This window comes from Balaenoptera borealis, assembly GCF_965194805.1.
Source record: "Balaenoptera borealis genome assembly, chromosome: 5".
In the NCBI taxonomy this organism is placed as follows: Eukaryota; Metazoa; Chordata; class Mammalia; order Artiodactyla; family Balaenopteridae; genus Balaenoptera; species Balaenoptera borealis.
The window spans coordinates 124,700,302-124,723,780 of NC_138862.1; the positions used below are offsets into that span (position 1 = coordinate 124,700,302).

The 23,479-nt window shown below is 49.8% G+C and overlaps 1 protein-coding gene across 2 annotated transcripts in view; it reads right to left on the bottom strand.

Moving 5' to 3' along the window:
* Nucleotides 1-740: 740 nt before the first annotated feature.
* The window catches only part of SPSB4 (splA/ryanodine receptor domain and SOCS box containing 4), a 91,821-nt gene continuing 69,082 nt past the window's right edge, over nucleotides 741-23,479 (bottom strand). For both annotated transcript variants that reach the window (XM_082392401.1, XM_082392400.1), the window contains exon 3: nucleotides 741-2,225. In XM_082392401.1, coding sequence (XP_082248527.1) covers nucleotides 2,098-2,225 — 128 coding nt within the window. In that variant the 3' untranslated portion in view covers nucleotides 741-2,097. The remainder of the gene's footprint in view (nucleotides 2,226-23,479) is intronic.

Consider the following 23,479-nt stretch of genomic DNA (forward strand, 5'->3'; position numbering starts at 1 on the left):
AGAGGACACAGCCCCTGGGGGCAGGTGCAGCATGTCTGGTTCCTTTGGTCTGTTCTCACCAAGGTTGTCTTCCCTTAAAAAGCGGGTGTGAAGAGTGCTTCTTCCTCCAGGAAGCCCTCCCTTCAGGCCCTATCTTCCCCAACCCCTTCGTGAGCTCCCTATCACTTTATTAGGCTGTGCCGTAAATGTCTCCGCTGGAGATGGGATAGATCTGCTTGAGCGCTGGGTCCTCAGAGGTTGACACAGTGTGTGTCGGTGGCCTGTACTACTGAGTGGATACTGCACTAGTCCTGACCTAGACCCCAGCCTGAACTGGCTCCTCACCTCACGCACTCACCCTTCAGCAACTTGCACTGCTCCTTGGTGACACCATGCACTTCCAAAGTCGCATCCAGCCCCACCTCTGGGTCACTTTGCTGGCCCTTAGGGTTTACCCTGCTTGACCCTCTGCCCCCTAAAGAGCCACCCTGTGGACATCACGGCCCTGGCATCAATAATTTGGCCTGTTTTTCCACCATGGAAGCTAGCATTATATGGCTCCAGGCCCCAGGCCCATTGTCTCCGCCGGGGCAGGCCTCTGTAAAATGACTAGAGTCTGGGATTACATGGGAACAACCAGACAGAAGAGACGGGGAGTGCCTGGAGAGAGATGCACAGTCCTGCCTTCTGAAGGTCTGGCAGCCAGGTTGATAGAAGACTCCTTCCCGGTCCCTTCCCAAAGAGCACTGAATAAACTGAAGGACTGAATGCCAAACTTTATTAGAAACGCTCTTCATTCATCGAATTCACATTAAAGTGGCAGGGGGCAGTGCCGTCTGGGGCTCTGGTGTCCCGCTGCTGTGACAATTTCCAGTTAAAAATCAGTCTGGGCAGAGAGTGTTGGAAACGCGAGAGATGCCTGGTGGTGGCAGTGGCGGCAGCAGCATTTTTCCCGGGGGGACGACAGGCTGGGGCGGGCGGAGAAGATGCCTCACATCCACCCTTCCAGTTACAAAGCTGCCCCCATGGCCCCAAGCTGATAAATAAGCAGCACATCACACACACACACACACACACACACACACACACACACACACACACACACACACACGTGAAACAGAAACAAACTCGTACAAGTCTCCTCAAGTGAAAAAATAATTCGCTCAAATAAAGCTTTGTGGCGGCCAGGCTGCATCCTGAATGGACGGTTGCCTGGAGACCCTCAGCCCCCCAGGAAGGCTCCCCAGCCCGAGGACATCACCCCCGTGGGTGTCACAAGGCCCCCAATTCCCCCATTAGCACCTTTGGACTAAGTACTGCCCTCACCACACTCTTTCAAAATGCGACGCTACTTAAAACAATAATAATAAAGGATACGCTCATTCCCTGGGGTGAATTTGTCAGACTCAGCTTCCCTGAATAGAGGTGCCCTGGGCATCCAGAGACTGGGGGTCCGGGTGGGGAAGGACGGCGAGAGAGAGGGGAAGTAAACAACGTTCAGAGAGGTAAGCTGGGAGGTGTCTCAACACGGTTTTGTCCACTTGCCAATTCCGCAGCTGGGCATCCCTAGGTAACGGTCTCTCAAAGGGGTGCAAAGTCCTAAAGTGTCATGACGATCCTGCTGCCCTGGGAAGGGTGGGGAACCAGAGGGGCAAGGGCATCAAGCTGCTTTCACCATGCATTATTCAGAGGCAATGTTCTCCCGGAGCTGGCCAGTTTTCCCCTGGCCCTGTCTGCAGCGGGGCACACAACAGAAAGTCTCCTGCCCAAATGTTTTATTCATTCTCTTGGATAAGGAAACAGGCTCTCGGATCAATACCGGTGGCCGCTTGGCTGCTGTGTCCTGCTCAGCGGGCAGGATCTCCACCCAGCGCAGGCTTCGGGCTCTTCCCGGCTTCCAAGGAGGTGTCTGACTTGGGAGAGCTGCTTCCAAGGCAGCAAATACTGTTGGCAACAGACATTTCATTTTCAAAGTTGGGAAGATGTCCTGGCCTTTCAAAGAAGTGAATGTCCTGGGAAACCAGGGTGAGGAGGGAGACTCCTTCCTGATGTACAGTGTGACCGTGAAGTGACAGGCCTGGGGATGTGGGTGCCCTCCGCTGCCCCTCCGTCCCCGGCTCACTGGTACTGCAGATAGTTTTTGAGAGATTGAGGCAGCGGCAGGGAGCCGATGTCCTGTAGGCGCTGGCGGCCCAGAGCCAGGCGGATGCACCTCCGGCACAGGTCCATCAACGGCAGGGGCTCGGCTACAACGAGAGGGAAGAGAGTTAGAGTCTCACCAGAGCCGTCCCTACACCTCTCACCCCTACCCACCCCCTGCCCACCCCCTGCCCGCCTGCTCCTGAGCTGCCCTTCAGGGCCCCAGGTTCCTCAGAGAAGCCTTCTCTGGTTATAGTAGCTGAAGGCTTAGAGCAGTGTCTTTCAAATTGTGGGATGCAACCAACCCGACTAAGGACACATGGAATCAATTCATTAGGTGGTGACCAGCGATTTAAAAAAAAGAAAAAAAGAAAAGAAAGAAGAAACAGAGAGCAATGCCCACAGCAAGGGGTGAATACTGCTCCACGAAAGCTCTGTCTCTGATGTAAGTGTTCAGTGTGTCTCAATGTAAAAAATACTTTTCACTGCAGGTCGTGATAAAATGAGAGACATTGACCTAGGGTGCATCTGCAGGGGACTTCCTCTTAGAAACAGGTGAGGTGGAGGGGGCTGTTTGAAATGTCCTTGAACCCTCCAACTTCTCCTCTAGCCTCTTTTGATGGTGAATGGAAGAATGCATTTTCTTCAAATGTCCAGTTCTAGAAAAAATTCATGAATTAGAATTCATAAGCCATGGAACCTCTGGACATAGGACCGAGGTTTAGTTAGGTTTATTGCAGACATATTTATGAAGCTCTTATTCTCTTCCGGGCCCTCTAATTGGACCCCGGGGATACAAAGATAACTAAGCCAAGGCCAATGGCAGCCCTGGGTGTGAAGGAAGGCTCGAGGTCTGGAAGTTTAAATATGTGAATAATTGTAGTAGAGTGTAACATATGCAATAATTCTTAAATGCACAAGGACAGAAACTGAGAAGTTCCTATATGGAAGAGTTGTTTGAAAGCTTCCAAGAGAGGATACTGGAAAGGGGTTTTGAAGGGTGAATAGGAGTTTTATGTGATGTGAGGTTGGGGAGGGTATTCTAGGCAGAGAGAACGGGTAAAAGCATGGAGGCATAAGACAGGACAGGCTGGGAGGTCTGGAGGGAGAGGAATGGTGCTGATCAGCTGGATCTGGAATGAAGAGGGTGGTGGTCACATGCTGTTTCATGTGGCTTCTGCAGCCCTAGTTTCCCCAAACCCACAGGAACATGCTAGAGGCCTGATGCTGCATCTTAGCACTTGTTTTTTTGTCAACAGAACAAGTGATGTTTTAAAAGCATTCTATGACGTGTTAAGATACAATAAAACTGTAAGTGGTAAACACTAATACAAGAGTTGTGAGAGGAATAATATCACAAGGGAAGGGAAGGAATGGGAAGGTTGTTGAGAGTGCGTTTTATAGGAATTTTCGTTTACTGGAGCTGCAGAGTTAATGAGGAGAGCCATTAAAATCAAACCCGGACTTGGCTGGTGCGTTGGAAGCCACACACAAAAGCGTACCCAGCCCTCCTTCACATGGGGCGAGGCTGCGTATCCTTGCGGAGTGTTGGTGGTTTTAAACACTCCCACCTCCGTATCCTCTTTTGATCCTCATACAAACCCTTGAAGTTAGCTAGGGAGGCCTGGGCATCCCCTCTTTCCCAGGCCTAGAAAGCAGATTACTCACCCCGAGTCTTGCGGTCACATGGTCACCATGCCTAGGCCAACACCTGACACCCCCCTCGAGGTGTCCCCATCTCTCCCCTAGCAATGCCCCTGCACCCAGCTCTCCTCTCACTGTCTCCCACCCGGTTCTCATCCAAGCTTTGCACAGTCCCCCAAATTATGCCTCTGTGAACCCCTTTCCCTGCCTCCCCACCCAAATCTTCCCATCCTTGACATCTTGACCTGCCCACTGCAAGTTCCCATGATTTCCTTTTAGTTCCTATAGCACTAATGCTTGCTGCCTGTGCCACTGGACGCTGGGGAGAAAAAAACCTTAAAAGCCTTATTTAATGATCAATTGTTACTTATTTACCAGGCAACATGAGAGATGAAATATAATTGTAGCTACTGTTTATTGAAGACATATTATGTGGCCAGGTGCTGTGCTAAGCTCTTTATCTGTACCAACTCACGTGAATGTATGTATCAAACTCATATCACAGTTACCTCTTAGGGGTGGATGGACCTAGAGTCTGTCATACAGAGTGAAGTAAGTCAGAAATAGAAAAACAAGTACCGTATGCTAATGCATATATATGGAATCTAAAAAATTGGTACTGATGAACCTAGTGGCAGGGCAGGAATAAAAATGCAGACGTAGAGAACGGACTTGAGGAAACGGTGGTGGGGAGGGGAAGCTGGGACGAAGTGAGAGAGTAACGTTGACATATATACACTACCAAATGTAAAACAGATAGCTAGTGGGAAGCTGCTGCATAGCACAGGGAGATCAGCTCGATGCCTAGTGACGACCTAGAGGGGTGGGATAGGGAGGGTGGGAGGGAGACACAAGAGGGATGGGATATGGGGATATATGTATATGTATAGCTGATTCACTTTGTTGTATAGCAGAAACTAACACAACATTGTAAAGCAATTATACTCCAATAAAGACGTAAAAAAAAATAAAATAAAAAGGTAATACAGTAAAAAAAAAAAATTACCTCTTAGGGTAGGAACTATTATTATTATCCCCATTTTAAGGAGGAAGAAACAGAAACACAGAGTGGGTAAGTCACTTGCCCAAGGACACACAGCTGGTAAATGGCAAAGCTGGGAGTTGGACCCAGGCAGCTGGAAACTGGAAACTGCCTTATATTTAACCACATTTATTGAGCATCTGTTCTGTCCCTTTGCTACGTTAGGTTTACAGTTAAGTCACCTACATATGAACAAGTTCCATTCCGAGAGTGCGTTCGTAAGTCCAATTTGATCGTAAGTCCAACAAAGTTAGCCTAGGTACCCAACTAGCACAATCAGCTATATAGTACTGTACTGTAATAGGTTTATAATACTTTTCACACAAATAATACATAAAAAAGAAAAAATAAATAAGCAAACATTTTAAATCTTACAGTACAGTACCTTGAAAAGCACAGTAGTGCAGTACAACAGCTGGCATACAGGGGCTGGCATCGAGTGAACAGGCAAGAAGAGTTACTGACTGGAGGAGGGAGATGGTAGAGCTGAAGGATCGTCAGCAATAGGAGACGGAGGGCAAGCTGCAATTTCACTCACACCTGATGGTGACGGCACAGGTTCTGGTTCCTTGCTGGATTCAATTCTATCTACCCTCTTGAAAAAATGGTCCAGTGATATCTGGGTAGTAGCTCTTTTTCTCTCGCCATAGATGACACGGTAGCACTGGATTGCATTCTGCACGGCTGCTGCAACCTCTGTGTAGCTTTTTACATCCGGGTCTGTGCCTCAGAGACTAACAGTGCCTCCTCAAATAAAGAAAATCCCCCGCCATTTCCTGCATCGTGAATCTCTTCGGTTCTTCAGTTACTTTTTCTTCCTCTTGTCTCTCTTAGTCCTTTCTCTGGGACGAAGAGAATTCAAGAAATTCCCGGGCAGCTACCATATCTGCACTCGCTGCCTTGCCACTTACTTTTACCTTGTGAAGGTTGTCTCTAGCCTTGAACCGATGAAACCAGCCATGGCTGGCATTAAAAGATGCACCCTCTGATTCTTCGCCGTGTTTCTTCTTCAAGTCTTCATAAAGGCTTTTAGCTTTCTCTTGAATCAGCATTAAGCTGAGCAGGACTCAACGCTGACGCTGATGCTGCAACCACACGCTGAGAAGTTCCTCATTTCCTCCATCACTTTTCCACACTTCTTCAATATCACTGTCGACATCATCAGCACAGCGGACTTCACATGCTCCATTATCTTGTACTTGTTCTTTAGAATCGTGCTGATGGTTGAACCATTCATGTTATAAGAACGAGCGACGTCTAACCATCTTTTTGCCTCACTCCACTCTCTCAATTATTTTCACTTTTGTTTCCATCATTATCGCTTGGCACCTCTTAGCAGTACCAGCTACAACACCGCCACTTTTACGCTTGCTTCCGGACATCCTGGGCTTGAAATAAAGATACTGTACTACTGTACTCTATACAGTACTGTACACAAAAGCACAACCACTTGTAGAGGATGCACGCACTTGACAATGTACGCCAGACACGTGGACTAACTTACGTGATTGGACATGCGAATGAATGTTCGCATCTTTGAAAGTTCGCAACTTGAAGGTTCGTATGTAGGGGACTTACTGTATCTCATTTAGAGATGACTGTGTGTAGGGGACTTACTGTATCTCATTTAGAGATGCCTACTTCAGAGAAAAGGAAACTGAGGCTCAGAGGTGAAGGGGCTTGTCCAGAATCACACAGCCCAAAAGCCTACAGGTGGAGCTTCACGGTGCCTCCCTTAAACACCATGCAATAATGGAAGATCGCTTTAAGGTATGAAGCGAAGGAGAGGGTCACCTGTCTCCCAGGCTCACACAGTCCACAGGCTCTTACTCTGGCTCCGACCGCTTTCCAGTTCACCGGTGCCCACCTCTCCTGCCGTGAGGTCTGCACCCACCTAAATGGGCCGCCCTGCCACCAAGATGCCTTTTCTGCTCTCATGCCCACACATTTCAACGTGGACCCGGTCAGCCACTTTCCCTTTCTTCACGGCCATCAGACCCCTCTCCTCTGGCACATCCCAGGGATCCTCAGAAATTTGGAGTCCCTGATTTCCAGCTCCAGCTCTGCCAACTGCAAGTTTGTGCCTTTGTGAAGGGTACTCTGAGCGCTTGTTTCTTCATTTGTAAAATGGACCAACAATCCCCAACCTGGGCCTGTCACAGGGGGATGGCCCAGAAACATCTGTTAAATGAACGAATTGACTTGCTTCTTTGGGGCGTGTCTTCTACAGTTGTTTCAAGCTATTGAAATAAATTGTTCTTACCTGACAAGGTTGCTGTCTGAGTTCCCACTCTCCTGTAAACCCCCTGAGAACAGGGCAGGTCTTAATTGACAGGAGGCTTGAGGTGAGAGTTAAACCGAGTTAGAGAGTAGAAAGCACTTGGCACAGTGACCAGCACATAGTAGGTGTCCGACATTCAGCACTTCTAGCTATCTCGTCCCCATCCAGGCATTTGTTTGGTCACCCTTTGTGAGGATGAGCTTGGGCAGGGCTGTTAATGAGGTGGGGTCTGCTAGGAGGCTAGCAGTTCTTTCTCTAAATGTCGGGAGATGGGCTCGCATTCTGCATCGGGAAAATTTTGAGCTGTTAACGTTTGAGAATCATTGCCAGGGCTTAAGAACTTTTGTAATCACTTTAAAGCTCTAGGCACATACTAGGTCCTCAATGTCCAAAATGCTAAGCCTGGTCAGCAAACTCAATTCCCTGTGTGTTCCCTGCCCCGGTAGGTGCTGAAGAGAAGGAAAAAGCTCTGTTTCCATTCATTCCTCTGCAGTCACTGAAATCACTCCAGAGCCCAAACTCCAAAGGAAGCGAGGGAGGGGGGAGGGGCTGGGGTTCAGAGCACACCTTTAGCTCTAAATGTGAAATATAAACCATCTTTCCCGGGGCTTCCCTGGTGGCACAGTGGTTAAGAATCCGCCTGCCAATGCAGGGGACACGGGTATGATCCCTGGTCCGGGAAGATCCCACATGCCGCGGAGCAACTAAGCCCGTGTGCCACAACTACTGAGCCTGCGCTCTAGAGCCCGCAGACACAACTACTAAGCCCACGTGCCACAACTACTGAAGCCCGCGCGCCTAGAGCCAGTGCAACAAGAGAAGCCGCCGCCATGAGAAGCTCGCGCACCGCAACAAAGACCCAACGCAGCCAAAAATAAACAAATAAATTAATTAATTAAAAAAAAAAGATCTTGCAATTGTTTAAAAAAAAAAAAATCTCTCCTAATTTCTGAGGGAACTTTAACTGACGACTTCACAGTAACCCCAAAGCGCACAGAGAAAGTGACTTTCAGAGCTCCAAGGATGTCCCGTGTGGCCTGGGCCATCCCCCAACTCCTCTTTCTAACTCCCTTTGGCTTTAGAACTGCCAAGTGTCAAGGTTTAGAAATGATCACCCAGGTGGCAAGAGAAACACAGCATCTTTCAGCCTGGAAGCCATTCTTAGAAATATTTTCTGACAGAGATAAACTTAAAAAGGAATCATTTTTGCAAAAGTGGATATCCAAATAACCAATAAATATATGAAAAAGTGCTCAACTTCAAGAACCATCAGAAAAATGCAAATTAACAGCATAATGTGACTCTGCTATATGCCAACAAGGATGGCTAAAATGAAAATAAGACAGTAGCAAGTGCTGGTGAGGATGTGGGGCAACTGGAACTCTCATATGGCTTCCAGTGGGCGTGTAAACTGGCACAACCATTTTGGAAAACTGGGAGCATCTACTAAGACTGAACCTAGGGCCCACAGTCTCCCCCTGCTGTACACATGCTCACCAAAATGCACGTACACGGATGCTTAGAGAAGTGCCAAACTAGAAACAAGAATTCTACTCTCCGCCATCAGTGGAATGCACACACAAACTGTGTCTCTTCTTATAGTAGAATACTAATCAGCCGTGAGAATGAAGGAACCACAATTACATGCAAGAAAAACATGGATGAATCACTCAAACATAATTTTGAGTGAAAGAAGTACATTTTGTGTAACCTCATCTGTATAGAGTTCAATAGCAGGATGATGAAGTTAAGGTAGTGGTGACATTAGTGGGGAGCAGTGATTGGGGGGTGGGTATTGTTCTGCTCCTTGATTTGAGCTCTGGCAATACCAGTGTGGTCAGTTTGTAAAAATCATCAGGCTTAATCACCTGAGACTTGTACACTTTCAGCATATATGTTATACTTCAAAAACAAGTTTACATTAAAAAAAAATCAGTCACTGACTGAGTTAGGAGTGCCCTGGCTCTCTGGTGGGTAGGTGTGGATATGACACAAGCCGGGCACCTTCCCACCTGTCCCAACAGGCAAAGTGGGTGGAAGGGACTAGTTTGGAATCCCAGCTTCTGCTCCCAGGGACTTCCCTGGTGGTCCAGTGGTTAAGACTCCGCGCTTCCACTGCAGGGGGCCCGGGTTTGATCCCTGGCTGGGGAACTAAGATCCTGCATGCCGTGTGGCAAGGCCAAAGGAAAAAAGAATGCAGTAAACATTTATTAAAAGAAAACTATCCAGCTTCTGCTCCCACCACCAGCGGGCCAGACAGCTGGCTCACCTTCACAGAGCCACATTTTTCTCATCTGTAAAATGGGGGCAGCAACACCTCCATCCATGCCTTGTGACAATGGTATGACACAACATGCTCCTTGTTCCAAAGTCATTCTCTCTACAATATGTCTTAATCCAGGCCATCAGCCCAAGAGGTACCTTTAAAAAATAGTACTAATTTACTTATCGTGGTCCTAAAAATGTCCCATTACATCATCCTAATTGACAACAATGCTCTGCTCTTGATGAAGACTTACTGGAGCCAGGGCTGGATGTCTTGTTCTGCGCTAAAAATATCGCAAGGCAATCATTTCCAAAGTTCTCCAGGGAGCTGTATTTTCCATAATTCTCCACCACTCACCCCCTACATGACCCTCAGTAAGCCACAGAACTGCCCAGGGACTCTGTTTTGCTGTCAATAAAATGGGGGTGTTAGCTCATCTGGTTTTGATGGTCTATGTCTATGATGAAACAGTGGAGAGCTAGGCACCTTGTGCCTTAAGCTTCTTCTCTGGGCCCCTTTAAGTCTCCTCTGCTGATGGTGAGGAGATGCCAAGACGTGAGTCATCACCCTACCCCCATTCCTGCATTTATATTTTGAAAAAAAAAGAAGATCAACATTTTTAAGGTCAAGAGGTGAAATTCTTTTGGAACAGTTTAGACAATGGTCAGCAGATGAGGGAAGTTTTCAGTGACAGCCCTGAAATCTGAACTTAAGTAGACATGGTTTTCGGGGGAAAAAAGGAGAAGACACGCATGTGGGCAAGCACACACACTCTACGTATCCGACACTGTGCTAATCACTTTCTGCAGACCATGGTTTTGGTGTCCAAAGACTCAGAGGATTGTCTGCATGCCTCTGGGCCTCCCCTCCTGCTATTCCTTCAGCTAGAACACCTTCCCCTGTACTGCCTGCCAGAAGCCTGTCTCCCCTTTCAGGATGTAAACCAAGTGTCACCTGCTCCCCAATGACATGGCTCCCCCACCTTCTGGGTCTGCACCTGTCAAGTGTCAACCCACTTAGCTAACTACACAAATGGACAAATGTGTCATTACCTGCTCACTTCTAAAATACGCCATACCTCTACCAATTGGCCCTATCATGGCCAACAGAGACCTCAGCTCACATCTAGAAAGCCCCTGGAATCTGGAGGTTTCTCTTAGCAAGCGTCACTGTTTCCCCAACAAAAAGGGTATGACTACAGCCAGGACAAAAGCAGCATCTTCAGATGAACTTGGTGCCAGCAAGCATCACGGGCACAGACACTTCCACCGGAGGACGTGCCCGAGGGGCTGGCCTGTCCACCAGCTCCCCGACACAGTACTAGACAGCAAAATATTCTCACCTAAAGACTCTGCGGTGCTCCCAGGCAAAGGGGAGCTAGCTACATGACTGTGAAGTGAAGAGCAGCTGCATTTTTAGATGTGTTCAGTGGCTCTAAAAGAAGAGCCTCTACCCACCCAGCCTGAAAGTTACTTAAGGAGTTATTCCAGCAAAATGAAAAAGGAATCCAAGAAACAGGATGGCACAAGCTTCCAGGAAAGGGGGTGGGGGGAGTAAGTGGAACACAGAAGCAAAGGAAGGTAGAATGAGTGATATGAAGGTCCATTAGACTGTGATGCTTGGAACAGCCTCCTTCCAGGGGCCGTCGTGTCTCTAAAGTGCCACACCCACAAAGCTCCGTGCCTCCTGACCTCTGACCCCAGCCCTTGGCTTCCCCACCCTCAGAGCTCCCATTGTGCCCTCTGGAAATGCCACTCCACACAGAAAACTGCAACTCGACTTCTTTTCTGAGAGCTCCCTCCACCTCCCGCCCTAACTGAACCCAGCTTCCTCTTCCAGGACACCACTGCCCTTCAGCCTTGCCCGGGCGCTGTTGGTGTCTCAGGGCCAGGAGGTGGGCAGGACCCCTCGCTCCTCTGCCACATACAAAGCTCTGCAGCCTCTGTCTGCTAGAAGAAGTCCCAGCCCCTCCGTGGCTCACACCACTTGGCCGGGTCCTCTTCTGGTCCCTGTCAGGGCTCTGGCCTGGCCTCCCTGGTCCCTTCTCAACCCATACCTGCCACCTCCCCGATGACAGAATCCTCCACAGGCACGACCCTCTCACCATGCAGCCTCCTGTGTCTGGACTGCCTCCTCCTCAGGGCCACGCTCCCCCACCCGGCTACCCACATCCTGGGCCACACCACGGACTGCAGCATTGCTCCAAATGCCCCTTCCAGGACCCCAGGGATGCTGAATCAGCCACCCCCACTGTGACCATTACTTCCCACTCTCTTTTGCTCAGCCCATCAGCATTGCCTTTCTTCACCTCCCTCCTCACCCAGCTGACCAGTTCGCTATTCTCAGGGACAAAGCGTACGGGGGCAAGGCAGGCAGGACGGTGAGGGGCGGGGGCGGGCGGTGAGTAGCTGTGGGGTCACCGGGTTGGGGGCTGGACAATGAACTGGGGACAAGAAGCCTCTGGCATTCAGGTCGTCTGTGTTCAGTGCCACTTCAGAGCTCCTTCTTCCCGAGCCGGCCTCACAGCTGCCTGGGAAGTGGCTGAGCAGCTGGCAGGCCTGGGCTCCGGCCGGCCTCGGCTACCGTCTGGCAGAGCGGCCTCTCCATCCTCCTTGGGGCCTCAGCCTGTACCAGTGCAGCAAGTGGCTTGGCAAGAAGGCTGGGGGTCCTTTCTACCAGCTGACACTTGACAGAACAGACGTCACGTTTAATCCTGGCAGTGGAAGGACTCTGACTGCACCCAATCAAATCAGGCTTCAACACACAAGAAAAAGTGAATGGCAAGGCCAGGGATGCCTGTGAAATACATGTTAGATGAGCCTTGGTGATCCAGGGCCGTGGCTCCCAAGCTGCTGGCACAAGCCAGGCAGGCTTCCTGGGGGAGGTGGTGCTGAGCCAGGTCCAGGGGGCTAGCTGGTTACAATCTGCTATTATATCAAAAGCAAGGCTGGCTGCTCAAAGGCTGTCCTCAGCTTTACCAGGTGAGGTTCATTTTAGCCACAGCATTGTCAGAAGGACGAGGGATCCGGTGACCTGAATCCCCTGTCCGAGGGCCTTCCATCCACCAGTACTCTCTACTCCGCTGGCCAAGATCTCGGCAGGGTTGGAGCTGCCTGTCCGCCCACCTTGCAGCCATGCCTGGCCCTGCTGAAGCCAGGGGGGTGTTAGCTGTTGCCCTCTCCCAGCTCTGAGGCTGAATGAATGGCTCCAGGTGGGCACTGGGGCCTCCCCTCCTGGGGTGGTTTGTGGCCTTGGCCCCTACTGGGCCTTCTCAACCTCCAAGCAGATGCAGCCTGGAGAAACCTCTGTGTGCTTGGGCTGGGAAGGAGTGGACAGAGGGAAGAGGGGCCCATCACCTGCCCAGCCTCTGAGAGCCTGGCTGGGGTGTAGGGAGCTGTGCTGGATAGGACCCCGAGCTCAGCCTCCACCCTAGTACATGGCCAAGGCCAGTCAGTTTCAGCAGCAAACTTGAACCATGTAAGATGATTGGTGCGTTCTGCAGATGGAAAAATCAAGGCACAAAGAACATCACTGTTTTGGTTAAAGGCTTCTCAAGAAGGGTTTGGAGGGATATCAGAGTTCTAATGTCATTTTGTGGACTCTGGGGATGAAGTCTTGTCCAACTTGTGACGCTCACCACACATGCGTGTATTCATCAGACTTCTACTTACAAACGTGCTTTGCAGGTCCTGAGTAGACAGCCAGACACACAGAGGCTCATGGGGCTACAGACAGGACAGGGAGACGGAAATAAGCACAGAGGGGTCTGTGCTTAAGAGAAGGAATTGGAGGGGGAGCTGAGGGAGCCAGGAAGAAGGGCACCTAACCCAGCCAGGGGGTGTCCAGGACGGCTTCCTGGAGGAGACTGCAGCTAAGAGAAGTTTTAGAGGATGAATAAGAGTTATCTCCGCTGAGGGCTGAGAAGGATGTCTGTTGGCTCTGAAGGCATATCTCTAAGATGCGTTCAAAGAAATCTCTTTTGTGTAACATTGGGAAAAGTTCACAGTTTTCCCAGAAGACACTTTGAGGAAACAATAATCAGTTGTTGGAGAAAGTCTTGTCTGTTAAAAAAAAAAAAGTCAGTGTCCTTATCTCATTGGGAACAGAGGCTGTACCCTAGGTGTCTCAGCCAAGTGCCCGTGTGGGCGACTGGGAGCATCTGGGGGATGGACCCACACCATGTGACACCTTGTGCATCACCTGACATAGTGGTGATGTCGTCTTAACCCCTGCAGACTGTGGGCTCCCACAGGCAGGGACTGGCTCTTGTCCTCGCTGCCCAGCCCCGTGGCTCTGCTTTGGACATCGTGGGTGCTGGGCCAGTGGGAGGGTATCTGGGGGAGGCGAGACAGCTGCAATGAGCCTTCATCTCTACAAAGCAAACTATGGCCCAGCTCTTCTGGTGCAGGGAATGAATTTTAAAAGCAGCCCTTTCCTACTGCCCTAAGGCAGGTAAAGAACCCTCCAGCAAGGTTCCTGCAGGCGGACAGAATTAGCAACACGCTGTGCCGGCTCCGCGGGTCTGCTGGAGGGATGCTCCTGACTCAGCTGAAAAATTTCCCAGAAAATCTGACTGTTTTCGATTTGGAGCTCGCCCCAGGGAGCTGCACGATGGCTGGACACCCTGGCCCTGGCCGAGGACAGCCTCTGGTCACGTGGGGAGAGCCTCAGTGGGGGAGGGCCTGGCTGGCGTGTACCCTGCACCACGGATCATCCCAACACCCCTAGAAGTTACCTCTGCTGCTGCAGCCATGGGAACAACCTGGCGGCTCCTACAGACGCGGAAAGAAGCACGTCCGACATAGGGAGACCAGGGAGGGGAGCAGGGCCCTTCAGAGACAGGGGGTACTCATCCCATCCAGGGCAAGGTTGGGGCCCTCAGGGATGGGACCCCCGATTCCTCATGGTGTGTCCCCTTCTAAAGAAGAAAAATGAGCGTGGGGATAGCAGAACTTGCCAGCTGGAGAGCAGGACTTACTTAAAGCCATGGCGATGAACACAGTGTGGTATTGGGAAAGGAAGAGGCAAACTCGAAAGTTCGAGAACTAAACTAAGCAAGGCATTATTTAGACACACACTATAGGTGTCTAAAAAGTCTGCAAGGAACAGGAAACACAGAATTCAGAGGAGTGGTTGCCTTGAGGCAGAGGGGATGGGGGTGGGCAAGGCTAGACCACGGAGGCACAGAAGTGCTGGTTGTCAATTTTCTAGTCCTTGGGTTGGATGACGGATTCGTGGTGGCATTAAATTAGTAAGAAATAAATATAGGAATCAGCAAAGCAGAATAAAAGAGGGCTATGCACGGGACCAATGATGACAGTGTATTACAACCAAAGATTCTGTTTAATCCAATTCTGTGTATCAGTTAAAAGCAGAAAAAGAGAAAGGGCAAAAGCGAATGAGAAGAGTCATGAGTTGGCCTTAACCTGGCTCAAATGAGAGCTTGGCTAGAAGATGAATTACAGTTAAATTCTAGTTAATGGGTAATAATGCTCTTGTCTGTTGAGAACTTAGCATAGCTGCGGGGAAGGCGTCACTGGGAAGGAGAAGCACAGGCCTGGGGTGAGAAGCCATAGAGCCAGGTCTGGTCTCACAGGGCAGTTGCTTCCTCTGTAGCAGGGGAACAAGTCCCGCCTCATGGGGAGCAGTGGCAGGACGAGACGGGGACGGAGGATAGGTACCCGGCATAGGCCCTGGCACATGTGGGCCATCGTCACATGACAGCTATTTTGTTTTCAGAGCAGGTAGTCCTTTAGGACAAAGTGCAAAAAAAAGAGGCAGCTGGTGTGGTGAGCGGAGGACCTGACGCCCTGTGTGGGATGCCTGCATGTCGACAACTACAGATAATTCCGACCAGAGGTCTGAGCAGGCCAGGAGCCGGGGTCCAGCCCCGGCCCTGTGGGACCCTGATCCAGCCCTATCCCTCAGCCTCTTCTACTTTGGGGGATGTTCCTTCCAATCTTTCATCGTAAGCAGAAGCATGAGGGCACTCATGAGTGCTGGTAGATTTTCAAAGCCCATCTTGGTGTTCTGGGCTCTTTGGCTGGATTGCTGGCAATAATAATGATAATGATGTGAATAGTCACAGCAAGGACTTACCTAGCACTTCCTATGTCGTGAGATGTTCTAAGCAGTTTATGTCTTACTGTACTTATACTTCACTATGACCCAGCGAGGTAGTTACTATCATGAAAGCCCATTTATAGACTGAGGAAACCAAGGCACAGAGTAACTCACCGAAAGCCACAGTTAAGTAGTGAAAAATGGGACTGGAATTCAGGCAGTGTGGTTTGGGGCGCATTCTGTTGCCAAACTCTCCTGGGAAGGCAGGGTGACAGTCACTGCAAAGGAAATGCAGCCCTACTGATTCTGTCCCTCAGTGACAGTGCCCCCATGCCCCAGACCCCAACCCAGCGCCATGTGGTAGCGCTAGATCACTGTCTGTGCACTAGAGGCCCCTGAATGGACTGGAGGTGGGCCCCTGACCCCACAAAGCCCAGCCCTGGCTGGCAGGTAAGCGATGAGGTGGCCTCGATGAAGGACCCTGCCTATGGGGATAGTTCCTAACGGGTTGTTCAATCCACCTGGTTCTGTCTGGGATTTGGCCTGAAGACATTGGAGAGGAGAAGGAAGCAGGTGCAGACCACGTGAGGGGTCTTCTCCTCTCCAGGGCCAACCACCAGAATCACCCATCCCTTCCCGAAGCAGCCCTGGGGCTGTGCTCCTTGCAACCACTAAAGCCAACTGGCACAGTTGACTCTTGTTTTCTAGCAAATTGCCAAGGTCAGGCCAACTTCCACTTGGGAAACGGCATCACTTTAGCCTCTTGCTAAACAGCACCAGCCCCAGGGATTTACTATGAAGGCCTTCTAATGGATTTATTGTGTTTATTTGACCTTTCCCAGTGTGAGCCCAGAAACAGGCCCAGAGGAGGATGGCAGAAGCTTGTTTTTCTTAAGCTAAGGAAAACTGATGAGTAAACTGAATTCTTGGATGGAGTCTGCTGAGTTTTCTCACCCTGGCTCCCCGCCTCCCTCAGTTACAAGATCCAATTAGACTCAAGAGGAACCTGTGTTTATGGGATAGCTCTGGAAGAGGAAAACTGTGTCTACTAAGAAGTGCTAAATGATGAGGTCTGCAGATAAATATTTTCAGTGTGTCAAGAGCCCTGATAAAGGATAATCGCTAGTATATTTAGCAATGACTGCTCTATTTTCACTTCCAGTTTCAAGGCAAATGATTTCTTGTTTTAAAATAACTTTTCAAAAAGTTAATGATCAGTGCATGAATGAAACCACTTCTAGTATCACCAGTATGTTTGGGTTTTAGACCAGAGGCTGCAAACTCCAATGCCCAGGGGCCAGGCAGGTACCCTAAGTGACCAGCGCGGAGCAGATGAAAGCAGCGGGCAGGGGGAGAGTGGTGGGGTCCACGGACACCGGAGACACACGCCGGGGGTCATCACTCAGCTCTGGCCTCAGCTCCAAGCAGGAATGTGGGCCCCTGTTACCAGATTCCCTGCCCTTTCCAAAAAAGCCAAGAATCCAGATTTTTTTATGTGACATTTCTGAGTTACTTTAATTTAGTATGGCCAAACAAAATATTGACATTTCTAGGCCCAGACACAGCCCTGGGCTGACAGTGTCATCTCTGCTCAGAGTGAAGCTTATCTACCACCTTGATGGGAAGTCGGAACCTGCCCATCCCACCCAGGGGGCAGCCCATCCCCCATGAACTGCCAGAAGGTCTGATCCAACCACAGAGGCACAAACTCCAAGGGATCCATGAGTTTGCTCCCCGTCCTTCCACAGCCATAATATCCACAACTACATGTGAAAACCAGAGCTTCACGAAAACCCATTTTCTCCCTTTGGTCTCCGCGTGGATTCTGAGAGTCTAGATTGAGCAAATGTCACTCGCCCGGTCCTCAGACACACCCACTCCTTCTCCCCACCAGTTCTCCGTGAGTGTGCAGGGGTGAGAACACTGGGAGGAGAGGGCACCGCAGAGATCCCCACAGGGGGATGGTAGTGGTACCACCACCACTGCGGCAAATACGGAGTTCGCCCGGGCAGGTGCTGTGCGAGCACTGCCCTTGGGCAGCTGATCAGTCCTCAGCGCCTCTGCGCAGGCCCCGTGTGCCCTCACTTTAGAGACAAGGGGGCTCAGGCACAGAGAGGGGCTTCCGAGAAATGGCACAGCCGTGGGCTCCAGAGTCTGTGTTCCTCACAAGACACGCCTCAACGCCCAGAACATTTCTGTATTTGGTGTAAGATGCCTATAACATCTGTCTTCCCATAAAATCAGGTATCTTCTTATTTCTTATTTTACTCTGGACAAGCGGTGGCGGATGGTAGAGATTTACGGACAAAAACATATTAGCAGAGAAAAACGACAGACAAAATCAACTTTTTTGATCGTGGGAGTTGAGAAAATGCAGAAAAATCCCTTAGTTCAGGATATGGCAAAACCAGTTTCCTAAAGGAACGTAGTTTGAGAATCCCCTTGACCTTGGATAACAGTAATAATAACCAACTAATACTGTATTATATACTCGCAAGTTGCTAGGAGAGTAGATCTTAAATGTTCCCACCACAAATAAGAAATGGTAATTATGTGAGATGACGGAGGTGTCAGCTGACACTACGGTGGCAATCATTTTGTGATATATAAGTATATCAGATCAACACGTTTTGTCCCTTAAACTTACACAAGGTTATATGTCAACTGTATCTCAATAAAGCTGCAGAAATAAAAGGCTTATTTCCCAATTGAAATAACAATACTAATAGCCTAAGGCAAGTAGCAGCTGCCCTTTGCTGAGCCCTGCCTCTAGGCCAAGACTGGCCCGGCCAAAGGGGGGCTTAGATGCATCATGTCACTGGGCCAACACAGTGAGTGTAGACACAGCACCATGTCCCGTGTTATTTCGCAGTGAGGGAATCAATCGAGACTGAGCTACTGGCACAATACTACATAGAGGGTGAGGGGCGGGCAGACCCGATGTGTATTCGCTATGTTTTTACCACCAGGAGTCCCATATTTCTTGAGGATCCGCTGTGTGCCAGGCCAGGCGCTGGGGAATCACAAAAGTCGGACACCCTGAATTTGAGAAGCACACAGCTTCCTGAGGGGCCTGGGAGGTGAAGGGTGCTTCCCCCCGTGCCATGCTCAGAGTGACTAAGTTCACCCCTCGGGTATTTTCTGCATGCACATAGTTGCCCTGTTGATTGAAGTCTGGTGACAACTTCCTTGCACTGAATTTTATTTTTTAATTGAGGTGAAGTTTGCATAACATAAAAGGGACTGTTTTAAAATGCGTGATTCAGTGGCATTTGGCACATTCACAATGTTGGGCAACCATCACCTCTGTCAAGTTCCAAACCATTCTCATCACCCACAGAGGAAACCCTGTATCCATTCAGCAGTTCCTCCCCATTCCTTCAGAAACAGCTAACCTGCTTTCTATCTCTATGAACTGATCTATTCTGGATATTCCATATAAATGGGATGATACAATACATGACCTTTGTATCTGGCCTTCTTCACTCAGCACGTCTTCGAGGTTCATCTGTGCTGTAGCATGTATCAGAATTTCGTTTCTTTTTTTAATAAATTTATTTATTTATTTATTTATGGCTGTGTTGGGTCTTCGTTTCTGTGCGAGGGCTTTCTCCAACTGTGGCGAGCGGGGGCCACTCTTCATCGTGGTGCATGGGCCTCTCGCTGTCGCGGCCTCTCCCGTTGCGTAGCACAGGCTCCAGACGCGCAGGCTCGCTCAGTAATTGTGGCTCACGGGCTTAGTTGCTCCGCGGCATGTGGGATCTTCCCAGACCAGGACTCGAACCCATGTCCCCTGCATTGGCAGGCAGATTCTTAACCACTGTGCCACCAGGGAAGCCCAGAATTTCGTTTCTTTTAATGGCTAAGTAATACTCCATTGTATTGATATACCACATTTTGTTTATCCTTTCAGCCACCGATGGACATTTTGGGGTGTATTCCCCTTTTGGCTATTGTGATCAGTGCTTCTATGAATATTAGTGTATAAGTATCTGTTTGAGAACCTGTTTTCATTTCTCTCGGGTATACACCTAGGAGTGGAATTGCTGGGTCATGTCGATTCCATGTTTAAGTTTTTGAGGAACCTGCCAGACAGCTTTCCACAGCAGCTGTATCACTGTATATTCCCACCAGCAATTTGTCCGTACCCTCACCATTTCTTATTTTCAAACATTTGACTTTAGTTGGATAAGATTCTGAAGTGAGAGACAGGAGACACAGGTCTGGCTCTGCCACAAATTCATTGTGAGAGTAATAACATAATAACATATATATATTGATTAATAATAATAATGACAGTTAACATTTCTAGTGAGTTTACTGCACCAGGCACTGTCTTAAGAACTTCCATAAATTAACTTATTTAATCCCCACAACCATCAACATCTTTCTTTACAGATGAGGAAAGTGAGTCACGGGGGGGTCATAATTGGCCAAGGTCACACAGCTAGTGATCTGGGATTCCAACCCAGGCAGTCTTAACCCAGGTCTAAGGGGCACACACGGCAACAGTTCTCAGCCTGTGTGACGAGGAAGGGCAGGTCTCTTTGCCAAAGCAGGAGAACCCCTTTGCCAGATGAAATTTTACGTACGACCCCAGTCTATTTAGCAGATAGAAGGGAAGCTGCTGGAAGGATGGGGTCCCAGTTTCCCACCTTAAGGTGGGGCCTTGGGGACTTCGGAGGAAGAGGGTTTTGGAACCCTCTTGCAAATTCCGTGATTCTGAGTGAGATACTGAGAAGTGAGTGAGAAGACAAAATCTCGGACTCTTGCCCAATGGCGGGCAAGGGCACACCCTTCTGCTTTTAAATTTAATGTGTGAGAACAATACCTTAGATTTACAAAGCATGTTGTCTTTTCCGAGGACCTGCACAAACATCCTATTTGCTGTCAGAGTGAACCATTCCAAAACACATTCAAGGATTTATGAGGTCCTAAAGAACCTCTATTGACTAGGATACAGTACTCAGGAACGAGGGAGAGGCGCTGATTTCAATCATGTGCCAACTGGAGCAGCCCCACTGTTTTCCTGCTTTTGTTTCAGCTCTTGTGGGACCTCTTTCCTGCCTCGTCCGTCCAACCTAGGGACCCAGAATCACCACCAATGTCTGTGCACTTACTATGTGCTGGGCCTGAGCTCAGAACTTCTTCTTTTTTTTTTTTTTTATAAATTTATTTATTTTATTATTTTATTTTATTTATTTATTGTTTCTGGCTGCGTTGGGTCTTTGTTGCTGCTTCATTGCTTTTCTCTAGTTGCAGCAAGCGGGGGCTACTCTTCGTTGTGATGTGTGGACTTCTCATTGCGGTGGCTTCTCTTGCTGCAGAGCACGGGCTCTAGGCACGCGGGCTTCAGTAGATGTGGCACGTGGGCTCAGGAGTTGTGGCTCAAGGGTGCTAGAGCGCAGGCTCAGTAGTTGTGGCGAAGAGGCTTAGTTGCTCCGCGGCATGTGGGAATCTTCCCGGGCCAGGGCTCGAACCCGTGTCCCCTGCATTGGCAGGCGGATTCTTAACCACTGTGCCACCAGGGAAGCCCACGTGCTCAGAACTTCTGACACATCGTCTCCCTTCATCCTCACTACAACCCCTTGAGGGAGGTGAGACAGATCTGTGGTCCCTTATCCAAAACCCTGGGGCAGACTGTTTGGGAATTCAGAGTTCCAGAGTTTAGTCATCAGGTTGCATATGCCACGTGTTGCCTAACATCCCAGGGGTCTGGGGCAGCGTCTGCAATCACACACGTTGATATTTCTACAGCGAAACCTATGAATAGTCACACTGAGTGAAATAAGTAAACGACTCAAAATAGCCTCACACCAGTTCAGGTTGATCTGGCTGCCAAAGGAGTTTGCCCCAAACTTAAGAATGAAGTTTTTGTTTTTCAGAACATAGTCTTGTGCTAACATCTTCATTTGATGGAGAAATGAGGCTCTAGAGGTGGAGTGGCTTGCCTAGTGAGTGTGACGCAACAGGTGGGTACTGGAGGTAGGATTCAAGCCGGAAGTCTGACTAGAGCGCCCATGTCTAAACATGGGAAAAGAGCACAGATATCTGGGAGAAACAACAGAGTGTTCGAATCCCTGCTCTGCCACTTTGGAGCTCTGGGATCTGGCTTCACCCTGGGACCCTCGGCTTCTGTGGAGGTTGTTAGGACTATTCTCAAATATTCCAGCTCTCACCCTCCGGGCACAGAATCACCTTGCCCTTTCCTACTCACCGAAGTTAGGTGCGGTCATAAGTCTTGCCTTGGCCAATGAGTGGAAGTGCTGTGTGTCACTTCCAACTGGAAGCTTTAGCAGCTAGCTGGTCAGGGCATTGCTGCCTTCCCTCTTCCATTAGTGACCATTAGGGGCTGATCCTAGTGACCCGGACCTGAAGTGAGGACACAAACCTTGCAGAATAGAGCCTCCAGGGGACTAGTGATGAGCATGCACCAAGGGCAAAGACAAATCTTGGTTGTTTGAAGTCAGTGTGACTTGGGGCTTGTCTATTACTGCAGCAAGACCTGGCCCATCCTGACTGATACAGGCTCCTTCTCTATAAAGTAAGTGGTGCGAAGACTGAATTAAGTGGCACATGTAAAGTTCCAGGAGAGTGCCCGGCCAATGACATTAGTTGATTCCCTTTCCCATGCTCAGCCTGAATTCCCCAGCTGTAAAGAAGGGTGGGGGAGGGAGAGTGGAGAAAGGCGGTAATAGTTACCTTGCTCCGTTTAAATAACTGAAAATACTGTTAACCCATGAGGTATTCATGGAAAGGATTTTGTGGATGTTTACCAATGTACTGAGTCATATGTGTCCCTCATGCCACCCTAGCATTGACGGAGAGGCTGGGTGGAAGTGGAGGGAGGTTGGGGACAGAATGTCAGCCCTGAGACAAACAGCTGCCCAAGGACTTCAGGTTCCTGATGGAAGTGACAGCTGTGGACCAAATATCCCCAAAGGCGGGACTGCAAAGGGCCCGCTTGTGTCAGGAGGAGGTTAGGAGGGCCAGGCAGCCTGCTGACAGCTGCTGAGCACGGGGGAGGCACCACTTCCTCTGAGAGGGGCACCAGATGCAGGGAGCAAGGCTGCGTGGAGGATATTCTCCGTGATGAGAATGCGCAGTTGCCAGGGGACTTGCATTAAGACCCCATTTAGCAACACCGATTAAGGAGCTATAAATAGCACCTGAGCTCTTTCACAGGCCATAAAACATACTTCCCTGCATCGCTCCGAGCCAGCAGCCTGCCCTGCTTAATTGGGGCTCATAATAAAATACCTGGGATGCCACTTTTGGATGGAAGGCCCGTGTTGTCATAGGGACCAGCTGCTGGGCTAGGCATGGGGCAGAGGCTGGACACAGGGCTGCTGCTGCAAAGGTGGGAAGGAGGAGGAGGAGAGAGAAAGGGGAGGGGAGGGCACACGTCTGAAGGTGACTGTGGAAGTCTGGAGCCACACCACAAGAGGTGGTGCTACATCAGCTGACGGCCTGCAATGACCACCCAAAACGGCAGCCTCACCCCTCACCTTTTCCAACCGCTGGTCTGACAAATGAGGACCACCAAGGCAGGGAAGTGGGCCTGGTTGGCCCTGGGTAGATGTGAGGGCAGAAGACTAGCGTTTCGGTCCTGGCTCAGTCACTGGACAGCTGGGAGACCTGGGTGGGGGGCTCCCCACTTTCCCTGGGTCTCTGGTCTTTTCCACTGCAACACGAGGGCGGCACGAGAGGTCTCTAAACTCTAGATGCTCAGCCTGGGGCGCTACCTCGGAACTCCCACCAACGTCAAGAAGAAGGAAGAAGCCCATCGTATGCTGAGTAACCTCCAAGGTCCAGGAAGTGGAGAAAGAAGGGTGTGGGACTTCCTGGTGGAGCAGTGGTTAAGAATCCACCTGCCAATGCAGGGGACATGGGTTCAAGCCCTGGTCTGGGAAGATCCCACATGCCATGGAGCAGCTAAGCCTGTGAGCCACAACTACTGAGCCCATGTGCCACAACTACTGAAGCCCACACGCCTAGAGCCCATGCTCCGCAACGAGAGAAGCCACCGCAATGAGAAGCCCACGCACCGTAATGAAGAGTAGCC